This window comes from Oreochromis aureus, linkage group 1 (assembly GCF_013358895.1).
Source record: "Oreochromis aureus strain Israel breed Guangdong linkage group 1, ZZ_aureus, whole genome shotgun sequence".
NCBI classification, from domain to species: Eukaryota; Metazoa; Chordata; class Actinopteri; order Cichliformes; family Cichlidae; genus Oreochromis; species Oreochromis aureus.
The window spans coordinates 3,038,217-3,060,188 of NC_052942.1; the positions used below are offsets into that span (position 1 = coordinate 3,038,217).

At 44.1% G+C, this 21,972-nt stretch overlaps 1 protein-coding gene across 1 annotated transcript in view; it reads left to right on the plus strand.

Moving 5' to 3' along the window:
• shank2b (SH3 and multiple ankyrin repeat domains 2b) overlaps positions 1–17,291 on the plus strand; it is a 327,738-nt gene extending 310,447 nt beyond the window's left edge. The window contains exons 23-24 of the mRNA XM_039619730.1: positions 446–2,948; positions 12,695–17,291. Of these exons, the coding sequence (XP_039475664.1) occupies positions 446–2,948; positions 12,695–13,235 (3,044 nt within the window). The 3' untranslated portion in view covers positions 13,236–17,291. The remainder of the gene's footprint in view (positions 1–445; positions 2,949–12,694) is intronic.
• Positions 17,292–21,972: the final 4,681 nt, after the last annotated feature.

The following is a 21,972-nucleotide window of genomic DNA, read 5'->3' on the forward strand; positions in this document are numbered from 1 at the left end:
GAACAAACTGCCTGAAATGCGTTGGCAGAGACATTTCAGGGATTTTGACTCCAGATGGGTTCAGGTATAGAAAAAGGTGCTTGTGTGCTTGGTGAATGAGTCTTGCGTGCTTTGAGTGTTCAGCGTGGAAAGGGCCTAGATGAGTAGCAGTCCATTTGCTCTTATTTCTGTAATAACAGCTACATAACTTCTGTCCTGATTTCCAGATTGAACATTTCAATTGGTGAGGCCAGAATATTCCTACTTACTGTCAAAACAGCAGTTACATTGCACATCTATCTGGCCTCTCACAAATTTCAGGAACCTTTCCTGCTTATATAAATAAATCCAGAGAGAGCTAAAGAAGGCATTTCTTTTGGAACTAGGAGGCCAAGCAGGAAGTGAAAGAAAGGGATGTCTCCCCTAGGTCCGGAGATAATTATTCTTTCTGCTCCATTTCTTCAAGGTACATCGGAGGATGAGAAACAGGGATTCCTCACACCTCCCCTACTCAAGTTCTCACGCAGTCTCTCTATGCCTGACACCTCAGAGGACATCCCTCCTCCCCCAGCCATTTCACCCCCTTCACCACCTGCCTACAACTCAGCTGCTGGACCTACACCCAAGAGCTATGGCACAACACGACCAAGCTTTACCCAAAACTCGCCCAATGCAGTGACGACCATAAGCCGGACCACCGACGTCGGTACGTTGAGGCGTGGCTATTTCCGTCAGAGCTCTGAGCACTTTGAGAGCACACGAACTCGGGGGCGTACGCCAGTGCCTGAGAACCCGTATTCAGAGGTGGGCAATAAGACGCTGTATGTGCCAGCAAAACCAGCCCGAAGGAAGGGTATGTTAGTAAAGCAGTCTAACGTGGAAGACAGCCCAGAGAAGACGTGTCACATGCCAACAAGTCCCTCCGGCCCAGTTTCCATGCCTACTACGCCTGTAGAAAGAACATGCTCCTCTATCCCTATTCCCACCATCATTGTAAAGGAGCCATCCACTAGCAGCAGTGGCAAGAGCAGCCAGGGTAGCAGCATGGAAATTGAGCCCACAACCCCTGAACACCCGCCTCTCACACCTGCTGTCGGTGGAAGTGGAGGTTTACGCCCTGAAGACCCCCTTTCACTAAGCAACCCCTTTGCAGCAGCTATTGCTGGAGCAGTACGGGACCGCGAAAAGAGGCTTGAGGCAAAAAAGAACTCGATTGCCTTCCAGTCAATAGATATCGGGGATGATGACTTGAGTGGTCCCACGCCAACCCCTCGCCTTCGCCAGTCCAAGTCCATCGACGAAGGCATGTTTAGCAGCGACGAGCGTCTTCAAAGGATATTAGCCCCTCCTTTGGCAAAGCAGCTCGGTCGCCCTGTTGGTGGCGGTAGTGGAAATATGACAGATTTCAACACTCCTGAGCCCACAGTTGTTCGGGAGCCACTAAACACTAGAACAGGGCAGTGTCCCAACCTGGACAGTCCTGTTAGCCTCCCAGCCACTCCTCCTAAGAGCCACTACAGGGCCAATGGAACCTACCTCCATCCTGTCACTGGCAAGCCGTTGGACCCTAATTCTCCACTAGCTCTGGCCCTTGCAGCTCGTGACCGGGCCATGAAAGAGCAACAAAACCATCCTCAGAATCAGTCCCAAAATAATCCTCAGGTTCAACAAACCCCCAAGCATGAAGCGCAGTCCCTGCCAGTTCAGCAAAGTCACAAACCTGACCTCAACCAGCCTCTATTTATTGACACCAAACTCCGCTCCGGAATCGAGACGAGTTTTGCTGCAATCTCCACGGCAACAATGGGACGGCCTGGCCGAGGTGGCCTTCAAAGACAAATGACGGAGCAGAAGTACGAGTCTGATGGAGCACGGGAAGAGCGGCAGCATCAGGCACTTGAAGAGAGGAAAAGCGCACCAGCAGATGTGGCAGACACATCACAGCCCAAGTCAGCTGGATTACTGATGGTTCACACCAGCACAGATGTAAGCAACAAGGTGAACAACCAAGAGGCCGAGGGGCAGGACAGCAACCGACCGTCTGAGCTGAAAGATCCAAACCAGCCTGATCCTCTTAATTCTTCAACACTGTCCACTCCACAGCCACCCACATCAAGGAGGAGGAGCGTTCCTTTAGGCGAATCCATGGACGAACCTGTTAAACTGCCCTTTCGCATCCCTCCTCCCCCTCTGGCGTCAGTTGACATTGATGAAGAATTTGAGTTCTCAGAACCCCTCCCCCCACCTCTGGAGTTTGCAAACAGTATTGACATTCCTGATGACCAGGCTAGTGCCATTGCAGAGATGATTCAGCAACAGAGACGGAATGGGGGGCCTTCTCTGCCCCCATACCACCCTCATGCCCCACCACCTGTCACTGATCAACACAGAAGGTTGGCAAACAATATGCCCCCCTCGTATCCCCCTCCACCAGACCCAGAGTCAGGGGTAGGTGACTCAGGCATTGAAGAGGTGGACAGCCGCAGTAGTGGGGATCCTCAGCACATGGAGACCACCAGCACAGTGTCTAGCATCTCCACCCTGTCATCAGAAGGAGGCTTCTGTGACAGTGCTTTGGAGAGCCTCTATGCCACTGCAGACGGTCACGCCTTCCTGGTGGATCGGCCCCCTGTGCCACCAAAGCCCAAGAGCAAGTCCGTCATTAATAGAACGTCACTTTATCACGACGCTCTCATTGAAGAGCCACCAGAGTCTTATGGGTCACCACCTCAGGCCCCTCTCCCTCCTCCTTCGTCCTCTGAACCTCCTAGGACTCCTACTCAAAGGACCTCCAAGCTATGGGGTGATCAGCCCCCTGAGCTACGCAGCCCCCCATCCACACCAGACTCCAAGAACACAGTTATCACTGAGCTGAGCACCATTCTACAGCATATGAATCGCGACAGGCCAACCAAGCCAGGAGAAAGCCTCGACTCCCCAACAGGCACCAGAGGGGGCTTCGGAACAAGGTATGTGAAGTCATTCCTTACTTTAGTTTTTTCTTTCTTCTGTCCTTTAGATTTTGTTCATGTGTCATTTGTTTATTTTGTACCTTTTTCATGTTAGTGCTTAGTTACGTAAGAACTTTATTCACTGTAGAGTCTGAGCAAACTCATTTTCTGGCTAATATAGCTTCTAGCAAGCTGTAAAATTTTGTGCATATTGGCTTATAAGCTGATCCACTAATGATTGATCATCATTGATTATACCCAGGGATCCATGAATGCTTAGGCTAAATCTGAAAATAGTCCAAAGTAGTCAAAGACAATTTGGAAGAACATGAAGTTGCTTTATTAAGATGCAGAATTTGATAAGTAAGGTATTAGGATGGAATCCCCCCCCAGAGAGTCTAGACATTGCTCATGATGAAGATGGAGGATTGGATGATGCTCTGAGTGACCAGAGTACACACAAGGCACACAGAATAAACCCTGATTGGCTTGTAGAAGGCGAGCAGGAGTATAATTGGAGTAGAATAATGATGTCAGTGTTGAGTTTGACAGTGAGTGAAGAGTAAGTGGTGAAAAGAATATGTGAAAAGTACTGCTGTCAGCGTTAATCTCGTTAAAATGATGTTAATGCAATAACCGCATTAATGCAGCAAATCTCCATCAGCGAGTTAGTGCGGACTGCCCCGTGCGTGGGGCTGCACGGCGTCAACGCGATAGCGCAGTTAGCTCATTAACGCGTGCCATCCAGCCCCACGCGATCTGCGCTAACTCACTAACGGAGATTTGATGCGTTAATGCGGTTATGGCATTAATGTCATTTTAACGAGATTAACGCTGACAGCACTAGTGAAAAGTGAAAATTTGAACTCATTTTTCTGTTTTTGTTGTGACAAGTTTGGTTTTGTGTAGTCACAGTACACTGTGTAGACACAGACATCCAGCTGTTACTTGTGTTTTCATTGTTGATTATAGCTGTTGTGTTTTTAAGAAGAGCCCAAAAGGATTATGGGATTGGGAGGAACATCAGCTTGTTCTGTGAACTGTGTGTGGCTGCAGGGTTTTGCTATATGTGTTGTTTGAACTGGTCGTATGCCTGTTCTGGTTTACACTCTGTTCATCCGTGCATGATGTATGGATGCATCACATTCCAGAATAAAGCTTTGTATGTTAAGCTACTGCCTGCACCTGCTGACGTTAGTCAGCCATGTTGAACATTACCTGTGATAATATTTGGTCACTGTGAGAAACGTGAGATTTCACTTTATTGTGGTAGCAGTGGGAATTTTCTTAAGATTTAATGGAAGAGTTACTGTGGGATTCCTCATTGGGAGTGTAAAGGGACTGGCTCTTATTTAGTGCTTTTCTACTCGCCTTTTTCACACAAGCAGTTATTTCTATGGTTAAGTGCTTTTGAGCTGACATTCACACTGATGGATGCATCAGAGAGCAACGTAGGCTTAGTATCGTGCCCAAAGATACTGAGCGTTTAGACTGGAGCAGCCTAGGGATTGAACCACCAACCTTCCCATTAGTAGATGACGCTTCTACTACCTGATTTATTTCACTATTTACCTTATCCTCCTCTATGTGACATTTCTTCTGTTTGCTGTCATATTTTACAGTAAATGTCCATGTGAGAAACACAGAGCACCGTGCACATAGCTCGTTTGTTGAACAGCCACAAAGGTTTTCTACATTTCAAAGGCGTTAATTGGCAAATAAATAAAAAGTGAGTTTTGTGAGAGGTGCCGCTGCCTAAACATTTGACCACAGCTGTACCTGTTGATGGTTAAAGAATTATCAGTTAGCAAAGCAAGAGTGACATGTTGTGATCGACATAGGCTGGAACAACATTTTGATGGAAACTGCGCCTGAATCAGCCAGCCTCATGTTTTTTCATTTTTTTTAACCCACATCTCACTCCTGTGAGAGCGAATAAAAAGCACGATAAATAATTCACTGCTTGCATGCATTTTGTATGAACAATCCCATCACTCATCAGAGAGTTGTAGAGAGTGCCACGGAGGGTTTTGTTCCTCTGGGCACTTGTGCTTTCTGATTTAATAAACACTATTAGCTCCACGCAGCGGTGTCCATTTGGGGTAATTGCAGCAGGATGCCCAGCAGCAGGTCCAGTAGGTCAAGCTCTGTGTTCCTCCCTTCATGCTTCATTCCTCGCGCTGTCGTGTTATCGTCATCGTCATCCTCTGCAGCTTAAAGTCGTGTTTGTTGACCTTTAACTTCTGTATTCATTCCAGCTCACGCCTTTCCAGCTTCATCTCCATTTTTTTCCAGTCTCCTGTTGTTCCTTCACCTCTCCTTTCTTCATGCCCCTCTGTGTCTCCCACTCTCACAGGTAGGTTCCCTCATCATCCAACATTCCATCAAAGGCCTGTTTCCACTTATGTGATCGTATGTATTTCTGCCATGTGACATGGTATAGAAAATGGTATGCTGTTTAAAATGTAGAGTATTTAGTTGCAGAAAGGGTTGGTCTACATTCAGCTTGTTTGTGACAAACAGAGGAACTAAGTACAGTTGTCATTTGAACAATAGAAACAGTAAGGTACTAGAGATCAAAGTTAAGAAAAGGTAAGAGACATTTTTTATAGTTTTCGTACTTTGTACTAAAAGTGTTGGTCTACAAATGTAGAAATGTCCTGTGTTAAAAACCTCTTGCACAGGTGAAAAGACACTCAATGCAGAATGATGAAACAGCATGTAAGGGGCTGAATGTCCCAAATGAATCTTGCATTCCTTAAAATGTCTCTAAAATGTAAAAGCAAACCTCTTTTATTCCTATAAAATCACATCAGTGGCGACACACAGGTCCTCTAAAGCCTTCATCAGCAAAAACACCGATACTTACAGAACAATATTTAGAGATGATATCTGTGGATGAGACAGGATGAGTTTTATCTTCCCTACAAGATAAAAACCTAAATGTGTTCAGATCAGTTCCTTTGCTGGATCTAAGAGCCAGATGTTTCCTTGTTTAGAGGCGACTGCAGCGCTCTCGCCAAAGTCACTAAGTTATTTGTAATCGCTTTTCAATTGTCGCACCGATGCATTTGTTTCTCGTGTCAGACGGAGCTTAAACCCCGCTCTGTTGTATACACCAGGGTCTCTGATTATCTGCCTGCATTGCCTGCTTTACTTAGTCTGGTGGAGAAGGCTGCCAAGCGCCGCAGCAGAATATGCGGTTGTAGGCAGCTAGAGAGCGCCTTGTCATCTGAAGAAGCCCGAGGAGGGTGAAGGTGCTCCTGTTTCTGTGACCGTCAAACAGATGGCAACAGAAATGCACAGAACATGGCCTAGATTCACACATGCTCTCCCTCTGTCACTCCATCCTTTGCTCTCTCTCTCATTCTTGTGCACACTCTACAGCTCTCTCCCTCGCTCGGTTTCTGTCTTCCTTGGTATGTTGGAATCAGCCAAAGAAGCGGTGATAACATCAGATTTTCTTCTCTGGATATTTGTAGTTCTCTCTCTCCTGGTCTCCCAGATTAAATGTGCGTTGGTTGTGCCTGTGGACGAAACGGTTGCCTAGTAACCGCCTGATGAGAGCAGCCTTGAGGCCTGCAGTGATGTCAGTTTGAGTCGGGGGAGGGGTGCAGATTTATATGCGAGCGTGTGCGTGCATGTGTGTAAGAGAGAGATGGAGCAAGAGATGGCAGGCCTAACCCTCGGCAGAGTTCAGCATCATCTCACGCAGGTCACGTGCTGCGCTGCTTTTGTAGGCCATCGTTACGTAACCGTGTCAGTCTGTGTGTGAGAGCGTGTATTAAAGGCTTCTGTGCATGGCAGTGAGCGCGACCCTGTATGCACGAGCCAGCGTGTGCTAGAAAGACGAAGGGAGTCATGCGATGCGTGGGCGTGGTGAAGGCGAGGTCTCCCACCACCGATATCAATAGCACTGCATCATTTTGTACCAAAGTCACTCAGCTGATGGGAAGCAAGCACCGTCCCTGTGCTCAGCAGAGGCCACGTGTTCATGGTGCTTATGTGTGTGGGGGGAGAAATGCAGAGTGGAAGATTTTAATTTAGCAAAATAAACAGCTTGGCTGGATTGAGTGATTGTTGGGTAAAGAGGTCGCAGACATTCAGGTTACATTAACTTACATTAGTTAATATAACCTGAATGTCTGCCTTTCTATAGTGCTTCTCTGGTCCCAGCCACATTACTGTGTTCACAAATATTCATACAGCAATTTATTCGATCCACACAGGACTTTATCTACTTTCACATCTACAGCCAGTTACGATCCACCAAACAACCGAACACTGATGTCTTTGGACTGTAAGACAAAGTGCCTGGAGTAATGTTTCAGCCACATGTGCCTACAGCAGGGGTGGGCAACTCCAGGCCTCGAGTGCCGGTTAGATGTGTCCCTGATCCAACACAGCTGATTCAAATGGCTAAATGACCTCCTCAACATGTCTTGAAGTTCTCCAGAGGCCTGGGAATGAACTAATCATTTGATTCAGGTGTGTAGACCCAGGGTGAGATCTAAAACCTGCAGGACACCGGCCCTCGAGGCCTGGAGTTGGACACCCCTGGCCTACAGGCTCAGGGTGAGGTTTCTTCAATCCACAATTTCTCTATCTCATGTTTAGGGAGTGATCACTGTTCTACTTCTTTTCCAACAGTAAATACCGTAGCTTCCATATGGTTGCCGTTACTTGGCTGGACTTGGCTTAACAATGCCTCTGTATGGAATTTAGACCTATTTGGTGCCCCAAATTCTACCCATGATGGAACTTTTGGGACTTGTGAAAGGAAGTGTGATGTCCGGCTTTCTCAGAATATAAAATTCATAACTTAATCTGGACTATATAAATCGTGAATGGCTCCCGAGGTTATGCAGTCCACAGTACTTTGCTACACAGCAGAGCACTGTCCTCGGCTTTTTATGTGCTACTCTTTGTAGCTGCAAGAAATGGAATTAAGGTCAGCGAAGCTAAAGAAGACCCTGCGCTAATCAGCCTTAATAGGCAATTACATGCTTTTCACATCAGTTTAACACCTGCAACAAAAAGTCTTTCACAGATGATAGAAGAGCAATTAGAGAAACACTGGAAAGGCTTCGAATGAAGTATTTTTAACCTTTCAGTGGAGTAAAACCTGTTTTTAAAACATGGTGTTCTCCCATGTTCTTCTTTTGTCTTTCATGTGTGCAGTTTTCTCTGTGGTCAACATGGTGTCCTCTGTTTCCATCTCATCCATCTAACATGCGCTGTGATAAAGTGAAAGTTTTATTTACTAAGAAGCAGGGAAGCAGCACTTTAACTTTGGCCTAGTTCCATTTTGGCAGAAGGACCCCCTTAGTCTACTTCACTTCCCCTCGGGCCGTTCCATATGCTACAAGTAGGAAAGAACAATATCTAGGCTACACATAGCACAGAGAAATTGATGGGAAAAGTCCGTCTGACAGCGCAGAGGTCAGATTTGGACTGGCTCAGTTTTCTCAGTGCAGTCAGTCAGTGTGTGCACAAACTGTGTGTTGACATTTCAATCAATCTATTAGCAGAGGACTCAACGGGGAACTGAATCCTCAGGGGAAGCTGAATTAAGGTATGATGGTTCTGCATGGATTGATGTGTGTTTGTGTGCTGTGGTGGTGAGGTGTGGGGGTGGGGGGTGTCTCACTGCTCCACAGTCCAGCATGTCCGTCACAACCCTCCATCTGGAGCCTCAGGTAATGTGTGATGGTGATGCTTCTTACTCATTCAGATTTACACAGCACACACTTGTGTGTGTGTGTGTGTTTGTGTTTGTTTTTGGTTGTTGTGATGTCGGGTTACTTAATAACTGGCTCGGTTGAACGGTGACATAAGGATTTTTTTCAGAATATACATTCCCACTGCACCACTTGTTGCTTGTGATTCTCAGCTCCCTGTAATCAGTGCAGCTCTACCCGCTGCAGCTTCACTGCTACACTGGACCTCACCTCAACTGTCAGTCTCTCCAACAGCAAAGATCATTCCTGATATAATTCCACCTCCACCTTGAACTCATCAGTCACTTCTATCGCCATTATCTCACTGTCCTCATGTCCTGCAAGACCTTCACGTACTTCTATGACTTCCTCATGGAGTGCCACAGCCCCTCTCTTGACACCCTATCGTATGCTTTCTCTAGATCCACATAGTTCTCTGTCAACACTCTCAAAGCAAACATTACATCTGCAGTGCTCGTTTTCAGCTGGAAGCCACACTACTGCTCACTGACCCTCACCTTCTTCTCAGCCTAGCTTCAACCATTCCAGAAAGTTCATTCTGTTCGTCTGGATGTAGCGTTTTCAGTGAGAGAAATCTTTAATTACTCATCCACACGACTTCTTCGGTCTCAGCTGACAGCAGGCTTCTTCAACACTACATTTGCATAATGACCAAAACTAACACCAATAACCAAGAGCACGCCACGAGCTCAGTTTCATCAGTTTTAATAGGCAAATTGTCATGGCCATTGATTACTGGTCATGGCAGTTTGCATATTAACAATACCATTCCCACTTCAGGAGCATCAGCCAGCTGTTGCTTCAGGTAGCTACATTTTCTTCCAATTTATTGTGGATGGCATCTGGGTGAAAATCAAATGGATAACCTGATCAGGTTTACTATGTAGGAAGTAAAAGATGTCGGAGTAGTAGGGTGTCATGTGAAAGGCCTAGTCACATTATTCCTAGTGGCAGACCCGAGCGAGGCCAAATGGTGAGGGTTTCTTCAGGAAAGGCGTCCAGCATGAAGTCTTGGCCAAATCAAAGATGTGGATCAATGACTGTCACCAGGGTGCCAGTGATGCTTTTTTTTTTTTTTTAAATTTCTTTGTTTGTTTTTCTCTTCAGTACAGGAACAATAAAGTTGCTTTTTTTTTCATTCAAATTAGCACAACAGGGGAAAAAAGTGGCAACAATGAACACACACCAATTCAAAGCAGGCTGAGAGAATCACCCAATCCATCGCCTACTTTTTGTGCAAAAATGAGGGCTTTTGTTACACGTCTAAGACACTGGTACACAGCTGTGTAACATCGTTTTCCCCACAGCACTATTCAGGCTCTGCACAGAAGTGAAGCAGAAAGTTGAGCAGAAAGGGTCGCATTAACTCAGCACATCAAAGCACACAGGTGATAAATTGCAACGCATCATAGTGTTATGACACTATTGTATTGTCGGGTCCGGTGATTCCCACTTCTGCCGAGGGGAATTTTTCTGTGTTTTCCATTTTATTTTCTGTCATGTATATATGCTGTGTGAGTAGAGAATGCTCATATTAAACATATACATATATATATAATGAGGCCAGTAAATGTACAAATGATCCCTGTGAATGAAAAGCTCAGGCTTCAGACTTAGAGAGATCCCCGATATGGTTATCTCAGGCACAGAGCTCTGGGTGTGAGCACAGAAGCCTACCACTGTTATCCACGCAGCAAAGATCACTTAACATCTGTAGTGTTTGTACAGTTTCTATCTTATGCTGTTATTTTTGTGTATTTTGCTCAATGACTTTTATATGGTGTGTTTAGTTTTTAAGGTGATGTTGCTGATAAATTCCTTGACACTGGCTGTGTTTGTCAGGGTTAAGATTTATTCAGCGACCATAACCAGACCAGCTGGCTAACAGAAGACTAGGAATGCTCCTATATGCTGCTATATGATGTTTCTGTCAGGCCCAACCCACAAGCCATACTTTGAGAACCCTGCAGCAACAATGCAGCTCATCGCTGTGTCTTTGAATCGTTTGTGGACCGCTGTGGAACACTGTGGCATGCCAACACGTTCCCACTCCCAAAGCATAACATTGTACGCTAGGTGACAAATTGTCAGTATATTACGCCTCAGGAGGGCACGGCGTTTGATACACAAACAGTGGGATGCGTTCTTTGTTTTTGGTCATTTGATGGGATTTGGTGACGATAAGAAAGACACAGCAGACTGTGAGAAGCCCTTCTTGCACTTTTTTCAGCTGTGAGTTGTCAATTTTTACTGCAACTTTCTGAAAAGTAAAGTTTAGCAATTCTCAAGCCAAGACTGAAAACATGGTACAAATGTGAGCTATAGCGTATCATGATTCCATCTTCCAGTACTGTGACAGCCGGGATTATTACTAGGCTAATGAGGTCTACGCTTATTTAACTATGTGCTTTAACTAAAGCCACAACACCAAGAAGAATTAGCATTAAGCTTCCCTGTTTCAATTTCCTGTGACTGTTTTGGAGCACAGTGTCTGAAACTAACAAGTTGAAATGTTTGTGCCTCTTTCAGAGGAAATTTGATTAATATTTCTTTGCTGACAGTGTACAATTTTCAGGTTGAAAAGGCAACTTCATTATTCTATTATTTTAGCTTCTCTCATGCTGTAATAGCTATAAAAAGATGAGAGTGGCTAACCTTTCCCCTCCTCACATTGTTGTGGTAGACATCCATCCATTAAGAGCCAATGGGTGGTGTGAACACTGCCGGCTTCCCTCGGGCTGCGGTACTCTCAGCATGCAGCATCTTTTTCTGAATGCTGAAGCCTGCACTCGCTCGTTATTAAAGCTGCTATACTAATTATGTCATAATCATGTGATAAGCCATTGCACATACATATTAAGAGGCCTAGAAAATCCTTTCTGCAATGAGGAATCAAGGCTGTATGGGCTTTTTTGGTTGAATGAAATTTGCTTGAGTTCTTAAAAAATTAATTTCAGCCAAAAGAAATGTTATTCGAAGATCCCACATTTAATGCAAAAGTGAGAATAATCCTTTAGCTGTAAGCAGACAACCTTCAGCTGGTCATCGGGACCTGCTCCAGCTTACATATGGTGAGCTTACTGGTCCATCTCATATCCACAACTATGATGTATTTACTATTAGTTTCACTTCAGCTTCTCTTTATTTTCTTAATGCTTTACTAAATACTCGTTAAATAATCAGAGATACGCAGTTTAAAGAGAAATCAATTACTGATGACATGCACTTTTAATATTTCTGCATTAAATCATTTTCAGAAGAAGAAAATCTGGATTTTTCGCCTGATCTTAATAATCACATCTTGGGCTCATATTACAATAATGGTGTGTTAGTTCAAAGATACACTAACAAGTTCATAGTAGCTAACTAAATAACCACAGAACTGGAAAATGGCCTCAGACTTTGTGTACCTGCTGTTTGCATATGGTGCCACCTTGTGTTCTTTTGAAGTATTACACTATTCCACCATTGTTTGCAAGTCTTTAGTAACTGAAAAGTATGCTGTTGAAGAATTGCTTTGAGTCATTGCTCAGTCAGTTTTGCAGCACGAGCACCAGCAGTCACAGTGTAACCAGGCCTTCCTGGCCTCGAGGATAATAAGCGGTTTGCACTTTGTGGTAAACTCTCCTTTCATGGAGCAGTCTCTACACCGCAGACTGTGACAGTGATACGTCTGCATCCTCACGAGTCCTGACCTACCTTCATGTTGCAAAGTGGTTTTTCTTAATCTGTGATACTTTGACCCTTTGCTGTTAGCTTCTGTTAGCAACCTGTTGCAACCACGCGTTATTGTAAACGGACTGAATAGCGTCAGAGTGACTAAATGGTAAATGGCCTGTATTTATATAGCGCTTAGATCTAAGATCTAATCCAGGTTTTAAATTATGATTTCAATTACACATTTATTGCACATTTCCTTAAAGTGCCAAAGAAATGCAAAGTGTTTGCTGTGTTATTTATGTTTCTTTATGTCGGCTCAGTCTGACCCGAACTAACCGCTCATCTCTTCTTTGTCCCTCTCAGGCCTCCTATCGATGACTCAGGAATGCGTAACAATGCTGCCGCCGCTACCACCCTCACCTCCACCCCTCCCAGCAGTCTCCCATCCCAGACGCACCCCTGCAGCCCTCCAGACTCGGCGTCCTCCCTCACCCCCTGCTCTTCACTGCCTCCCTCTGTGTCGCCCACGCTCACAGACGTCTTCGGCCTGCCCACCCCACCTTTGGGCAGTGGCGGTGGCTACAGCCTGAGCTCCTCGTGTGGCGGCAGCGGGAGCTCGCGCTCTCCATCTCCACTCACGCTGATGCAGGCCGTGGCAGCCTCGGGCAAGCCTTTCGCCTCCAAACCCATGGAGCTGTGGAGCAAGCACGATGTGGCGGACTGGCTGGAGAGTCTCAACCTGGGGGAGCACAGGGACGCTTTCCTGGACAATGAGATCGAGGGCGCTCATCTGCCCTCGCTGCAGAAGGAGGACTTGATAGACCTGGGCGTGACAAGAGTGGGCCACCGCATGAACATCGAGAGGGCCCTCAAGCTGCTGCAGGACAGACAAGCCCCGAGGTGACGGGCTGGCGACGTGTGGAGTCAGGGCCAAGGAGAGGGAGGTGTCACGAATCACTTTTACCAATCTCTTCATCAGACATAATCTCAAGACGTGGAACCGGGTGGAAGTTTTGTCCAAGCTGATGCTGCCTCTTGCTGTGTTTGTCTCCTCCCATCCTCCGCTGTCGGCCTCATCTCAGTGCTCCAGTGTTGTTCGCCCTCGTCCTGCTTCCCACTGTCCTGAGCATCAGGGGATCATGGGATGTTTGGGGGAACTGCAGGGGGAGAAAGAAGAGAATAGCTGCTATGTCAAATCAAGGCGAGATAAAGGAGGACAGTATGTGGGACTGTAAAGAAAACAACATATTCTGGAAACACTGGGAAAAAACACTTGTCTGGAAGTTTCTTCACACAAAGACTCGTGGTCACCTGACTGCTTTGGATACTCAAGACTTTTTCCATACACCCCGGTGTGGGTGCATGAAAACCCAGCTGAGCTGGTCGTTGCTCCTTTTCTATCTTTGCTAGAGTTTGTTCAGAGAATATTTCTTCACTAGAGTCCTACCGGAGTTATATTTCTGGGTGCATCTAAGGTTGTAGAGAACAATTTGAGATAGACTTCATTTTTGTTCTTTTTTGTTCTTTTTTTGCTTTTCACCTGTTTGTGTCAAAACAACAGCATTTGCTGACATGTTTAACTAATACTAAATCATATCCACACACACACACACACACACACACACTTTCTGCACAGTGCCACAAGCTGACGAATGAGATTTCAGTCTTTACATCCCGAGCACTTACACACGTATAGTTACTGCGACGGCCTTCTTCCCTGACAAAGATCAAAGTGTGGAGAGGGGTGGTCACCAGAGGAGGAGCTGCGCCCGAGCTGGGTCCGTGAAGTCCACACCTGCTCGGTGTCCACCTCGTGACTCAAGAAAAACCAAGGTGAGGATGCAAGATCGACGTACAAATGTTGGAACAGGAAAATGGTTGTGCCAGCTTCGCTGAGAGTGCGTCCTTCTCCTCTCTCGGTTTTTCCTTTCCTACTTCTGTGTGCATGTGTGTGTATTAATAGTTCACCCAAAATATCATTAAGGTCCATTTAACTATTTCTATGAATCTGCTATATAGGGCACTTATAGGGAAACTAAAAGTGTTACTTTTTGTATTTTTACCATCAAATCTTCTTCCACCTCACTTACAGCAGGTCGGCACCTGCCCACAGTATGGCCCACAGTAACGCTAACGTACCCTGTGTGTAAGTGGTAGAACAGAGTGGTGATTACACTGTGTGTTTCTACGATTCGTGCATTATTTTGGGAAATCCACTTACTCGCTTTCTTGCTGTGAAATAGAAAGATCAATATCACTCTCTTACTGGTTGCTGAGAGCTGGAGTGAAATGCAAAGCATCCGTCCACCTGTTTTATGCACACTTTCAATGAGAGCAGAAGGTATGACACATCGATGCGCATAAATACACATTTATTCAAACAAAGGAAAACCCCAAATGATGCGTGTGGTCTGAACCTTTCTAAGCTTCCACTATGTGGGATGATGAGAAGATGGTCAAGTTTTTCACGAGTTTGACTTTCAACTGGAACTTTGTCATTTCAAGAGCGAGACTGTCTTTCACAAACTAGTACCAACTAATACCAGTTTACTATGAAGTCCAGTGTCTGCTCAGCTTTGCTACTTTGTTAAATGTACTGCAGATAGTGCTGACAGGATTCTTACACTGGATCCAAGCTGGGGAGCCGTCATTCTGTAGTTTGTTTAGATACATTTCCCTTGTTTTTACTGGTCCTTAGTAGGTTGTAACACGTTGCTATCACCGGACAGCAGTAATGCACCTACAGGCTGTTTGCATCGTTAAATCACAAAAATGAGAGAAGGCCACCAGAGGCCTGTGCTGTGAAGCAGGATTTTAGGCCATCCGAGTAACTTCTGGGTTAACTCTCGGTTTTCTGCGGTTAGTGCAAAGGTGGTTGACATCATACCTGGGTACATCACTATGGTAACTTATGATGTCCACCTAAGTCATTGACTACTGACCAATCAATTCTCCAGAAAATAGCAGGATCCCTCTGACCTCTACAGGTAGAGTAGGAGGGACTAAAGTCTTTCAGCAGTGCCTAATGTCTCTGCGCTTCCTGATGATTATCAGAAATAAACATAGATTTGTAGATATAACTTTATAATTGAATGTTTTATCCGTCAGCAGCATCCTAAAACAGGACACCTACACTGTACTTGCTGTCCTCATATGACATCTCTGCACAGATTAAGCCTTTGAACTGTTTTTATATTTAATCTCTCAAACCCCTTAAACAGCACCGAGTCTGCAGCTGAAAGAATAAAAACTAAAACTGTCAGGAGAAGGTTATAGATTGTAGATTCTCTGCTGGGGAAATACATTTTACATGTGCGGCTTGTTAAGCCGGACCTACAACCACAGAATGAAGCGTAAACTTTCCCATTGTCTCCCGAACGTGCGCGTATTAATTTGGTGATTTAGAAAATGTGTAAAATGTTGTTATATTTGATTCTGATCTGCTGCGAGATATCTTTTGCAGCTACTGGAATGAAGATCACCCAACAAGAGCACCTGTTCAACCAGTCAGATTCATTTCTCCTTTATCAGGCTGTGGGCAGTAACATTTAATGCTTAAATGACTCCTGTTTAAAGTTTCAGATCTTTAAAGTGCACCAGTCACCTTAAAAACAAACAGCAGCATGGAGAGAGCATTCAGGAATAATATAAATGTTACAGCTGTGTGCAGAAATCACCAGATTCATGATTTGTAGCACTGATGTGCCATCTTATTTGCAGCAATGTTGCATTTGCTGTTAGATTTTTATCATCATCTGATTGGTGTGGGTGACACTCACAGGGATCAGACTCATATATGACCAGTGACATGCTCCTTTTAGATTGGTCAAATGCTGCCAACACCACTCCTTTCATATAACTGTGCTGATAAAACCCTAAATTAGTTTTGGCAGTTGATAACCAGCTTTGAGTGACCACATTGTCCTCATTGCTAATGTTAGGATGAGTGAATCCACATAATGGAAAGTTGGTTGTGTAGAACTTGCTGTGGTACAGGGCCCAGGTGCTCTAACTCACTACCAGATACTGGACTGGTAAATCATCTGTCTGGTAAAGTGTTTGCTTTATGAGACAGACATGCTGGAAGCATTACGCTTAATCCAAAGATTAAGTCAGAATACTCACGTCAGTTACTAGTGAATATCAGTATTTTTACTTTAAATGTCATTCCTATTTAGAGCACACACGTGTTTCTAGATCACTGAGGGATCATTTTTTCTGTATTATAAAACAAAAAAGGTTTCATACATATCGGACAAAACATACACGGACACAACACATTAGTATCCAATAATAATCAGTTGGAATATCACGTGATTCTGTGTGGAAAAGGACACTCATTTAGAAACAATGTTTCTCTTTTACAACTGCATTTACAGCTTTAGAAGGTGTAGACAGTAAAAAGTCAAACTCAGGTACACTAACTAAACTGCTCAGTTATAGGATGCATTGACTTATAGAAGTAGCTCAAACTAAGATGTTCATGCTTCTCTGTGCAAAGAGTGCAAAGTAGGTTAGCTTAGCATAAAGTCGAGCCACAGGTTGTGAAAAGATTTGTTTGTTAGGACCTTTATCTTGTCTTTGATTATTGAGCTGGATATTTCTCCCTGAGCTTGACTCACAGACATAAGACTGGTACAGATTTTCTTCCTGGAAGAAAGCAGTGTGTGTATTTCCCAAAATACTGTTTAAGGTTCTCACTGGATGGCGTTTTGTTGCGTTTGAATCCAGTGTGAAATCCTTTACACACATTCTTTTGTTTACTTTTTAACTTTTACACGTTTGAATATACCAGAATGCTTTAAGCAAACTAATGTTTAAGAACTTCACTTCAGTGATTGGTATTTCAAAAGCTACGATAAGTAACATATTTTTATGGAGCAAAAAAAGATCACAAACATTTTGTATGCTGTTTTTTGCTTATGAGGAAAATAATAATAAACTGTGTGCATTTGGTTAACTTGAGTTCAAATCTGACCAGATTCAAAATGGAAAAACTGGAACAGTCCTTCGTGGTGGCAAGCAGCACCAAAGCAAACTAATACTCACCGACTCTGGCAACCCTGAAACCAGACTATTTGTCTTTAGGGCGTAACAGGACACTTTCTTCTAAATGTCCTTAACTGCAAGCTGGAGTCAGATATCATCGAATCACACTGAACCATTTTCGAGCTTTGGGTTTTACATAATTATGTGTTCACATTGCCGTCTCCTACATTCTAACCACTGTGCAAGAAACGGAGAATAATCACTTGACCAAGCCAGCACGCGGTCATCAGTGTGAGCCCGGCGTGAGAGCAGACAGGGATAGAAAGCTGCCGCTCGATTCGAGTCCCATAGTTTCACCGCAGCAGAGGCAGCAGAGGCAGGATTCAGACCAAGGATCCAGTTTAAACCCAAGTCAGACGATGCGTTTGCTAGCAATGATAACGGGCTAGTCAGAAGTAGAAGTGCAGTATGCGCTGACGTGTATATAAGAGTGTTTAAATTGATTAAAATGTCTATTAGATTATATGTATAGATCTATTCAGATGTTTAGAAGAAAAAAATTCTAAGAAGATAGATTTATTGTTGTCAGAGCTGACCTGATGACCTAAGCACTGGTCTCATTTGCCCCGTCATCATCTGTAACCAGCTCGCCCCCCTCCGCCCTCCACCTCCGTCAGTCACACAGCTCCGTAGATAGAAGGCGCGCTCTCCAAGTAGATTTTTTCAGAGCACTCTTAGATAGAGCTTTGATATGTGCTTGACAGTAAGCAGTGTCTGAAATATATCTGGTTTTCTTCTGCCCTTATTTGCGTTCATGTCGCACTCCACAGCTTCACGTAGGCGCAGCTTTTTGAGGTGACAAACGAAACATACACAAGTTCTGTGTTCTGTGAACATTAGCCGTACGGAGGCCGGCACGGGACAATGCTGCTACAATCCTGTTCCTGTTTGAACTTCTTTTCAACACACGTAGAGTGGCGTGCCAGGCGGGGTAGAAAAGCACAGTATTTTTAAAGATTTGTATAGAGTTTATGAAATTTTATAGAGGTTACCTGAACAAAAACTGTTCAACACTGATGTGTGGATTGCCAAACAAAAATACTATATACGTAGATGCGATGTGGATATTATTAAACTTATGGGTTATGTAAGAAGCAATATTTATTCTAACTGAATCTCCTTGGTTGTGTTTTCTTTTGCCATTTTAAAGTTACATATCATGATGCAATCACTCGTCAGTGTTTTATGAAGCGTTGCCTAAAATAGATGCACTCTCTACTGCAGTAGTAATCATAAGATACTTTGGCCAATCAAGTGACCACTGAACCCAGGCTTTGAAATCCCCGAGTCTAGGGTTTGTTTGTTAAAAAACACAAAAGTTACATTTCTAAAAGTATATCTGCAGGCCATGTTGATAGGAAACTATATGAAACGTATATATATATATATATGTGTGTGTATGTATACATACAGAGATCCACCAAAAAGATGTGCGGTGCCTGTTGATCCCTTCCTGTGGATCAGTGGGTCACTCAGCACTTTTATCTGTGGACATGTAGAGCTGAGTAGATGTAGTAATAATCTTTAAAGAGCATCACCGTAGCGTGGCGCTTCACTGGGCCGTGTTTTTAACCACACTAACCCACTTCCACTCCCTGTCAAAACACTGCTCCCACTCTATCATTGTCCAACATTTGGGTAACTGTTTCTTTTTTTTATTTTCTTTTTGATTAATTAAGTTCTGTTTTTTTTCCATGAATAGATTTTACTCATTGATTAAGTCTTCATAGAGGCTAAGATGTTTTCGGTAATTTGTGCAAAGACTTGTGTTCATGTTTTCTATGTTGCTGTAATTTTGTGCTATTAAATCATCATAGAGTCAACTAATTACTGAAATGAAAAGAGAGAGAATTTTCCTGTAACTGCACTCTTCCTTCCCCCTCCCCCCTCAATTCCTCAAGACTTCTTGTATGGCAACCAAAATTCACTGTAAGAAATAAATATAATATTGCACTACTGTATCCCTCTCAGTCCTTATAGTACAGGCCTGGTGCGTGGGTCTAAGTGTCTGTGTGTCAGCTAAGACGCAGCCAGCCACACCTGAGCCACGCAGGTAGTCGGTCTGTGGGGATGAACTAAATTCCGTCATCTGGAATAACAGGAAGCATCTTTTCTTTATTACGCGGACGCTGAACGTTAATAAAACTGAGTTTTGTTGCCCTGCTGTGTACGTTCCACAGTTACGGTCTCTTTGTTTTCGGTATGTTGGCTGAGAATCGTGTGCATCGCCAGAATAATCAGACAATTACACCAGAGCGTTTCCTTTTTTTCATTGAATAGGGTGGTCCAGAGAAAATCAGAAAAATTGTGTAAAAATTCCTACTAAAGTACAGTAACAGCGAGTGCTTAGCAACCTTAGTATGGATGAAGACGTAGCTGGAGAGCAGTGAGGTAAAATTACTTATGAAGAATAAGTTGGATGATGTTTCTGCATCACAGACACAGGGACCCTCCCAGGAGATGATTTACATACTAACTCCATTAAACTGAATTCAGCTGCTCCTTTCTCACGTGTCACCACAGCAGGAAGCTCCAGATGTGATGTGTCCTGTCCTTACAACATCCACCAATGGATTTGTGTCTCCAGCTGGAATCAAACCAGTGACCTTTTGCTTGCCAAGTGAACGCTTGAACCACTACATTATGGAGCCACGAAAAGAGTACAATATTAATCTTCTAAAGTATTGAGTGACTAAACTTTAAAATATATTAATCCAATTCCACGTCAAAGTTTCTAAATTCCAGTATGTATTTAGTACATTGTTCAATTAAACAGAAATTCTTTTAGTCGTTTATTATAACTGGGTGTGTCAGCCACTTCAGACTTTATAACAGCTTATTACAGATCTCACTCTGTTTCCATGAGAATAAACAGGCCTCAGAACAAAGATTTTTTTGGATGTGTGTCACTGGGCCGAGGCCTCCAGCTGCTTGGGGGGGGGGCTCGTGGATTCCCTATTCCTTCATCCTGGACCCCTCCCTCCTCGTAGAGCAGCATCCAGATACACCTGGTAGGCCAACTGGGGGCATCCATTAAATGGGGTGGGTGCAAGCTGGTTGGGCTGTTTGTTTGTTTCTCCTGTTCTCTCTCTTTCAGGTGGATTCATTAGGCAGGCTGCAGTCTGTCTCAGCCTCTGGGTGGAGCATTCTTACCTGGCCTGCATTGCACACCTGTGAGTCATCTGTTTCATTCATTTGAGACTGCTGTGTAAGTCTGGGTGAGAGGTGGGGTACACCTTGGACAGGTCACCAGTCTGTCGCAGGGCTAAAACAGAGAGACAGACAACCTCTGTAGCTCAGGTGGTAGAGCAGGTTACCTGCTAACTGGAAGGCTGGTGGTTCTCTGTCTGCTCAAGTCTGCATGTGAATAAACCACAAGACTGCTGTACCAATGTGTTTTGGACAGGCGAGGTCAAACTTACTGTAACCTGTAACGGTGGTTGGACACGTGACGATCTGAGCTTGTTTTGCAGTCACAAGTCTTGGGCCGAATACAAAGCAAGCTCAACGTACCTGGGGAATCTTTCCATTAACTGGCTTCACTCTAACATCAGCAGTCAGGATAAGAATCACATGATCCAACTCACCAACCCAGCGTTTCCTGATCTAGGTACAAGCTCATTCACATTAAAGGGGAATGAAAGTAATCCAGCTGCTGCAGATAAAGCAGTGATGTGAGACTAAAAGCACTGTGTAGCCATTTAATGTTAAAAGTGCTGTGAGACTGAGAAGAGACATTATATTCATCAAGTTAAAGGTAGGAATAAAAGCCAACCGTGCTGATCTGTTCTCATCAACTAGTCCATTAATTTAATGTTTACATTTGCATTAGACTGTTTTAATTCAATTCCATTTTATTTATGCAGCACCAAATCATAACAGCAGTCACCTCAGTTTTTATTCTTGGAAAGCTGCAGCCCCGATGTTTAATAGTCTGAGAGCAAGTAAAGCACGAAAACATAACCAGAGTTCAACCACCTGTACAGTACAAACAGGTGTGCTGGTTTATATGTTAATGCTTATAGAACAACAAAACTGTTTGCAGTGAAAAGGGGGGAAAAGTCATGTGTTGTTACCTACGACCAGATGTTGATATGCCCCAGTAAGAAGAGAACCACCTTTGTAGTACAGAAAATCCTCTTTTAACCCCAAAGTTACCTGGATAAGATGAAATTGTGCTTTTAGTACAGGCTGCAGCCAAAACCAGTGGTTGATGTCACAGTGGCTGTGTCCGTCATTCATTTACAGTCACAATTCAGCAGTTGTAAGCAGCAGATCAGTTAAACCGTCCTTTCCCCAAGTCTACAGTTGATCCCTTTACTTTTGGTTCCCTCCAGCAGATTCAATGTAGCACTAAAATGTTGGACTTTATCTAGTTTGGTAGTTGCCACATTCACATTACAGCCAAAAGAACCCAGTGCAAGAACAGGAGACACAAACTGAACCTCAGGGGTCACAAGCTAGACCCAGTGCCAGCCCCAAGCTTGGGTTTATGGGAGGGTTGTGTCGGGAATAGCATCCAATGGAAAATCAGTGTCAAATTATACATGGATCTGTGTGTTGTGGTAAAATAAGGAGGAAGCAACCAAAAG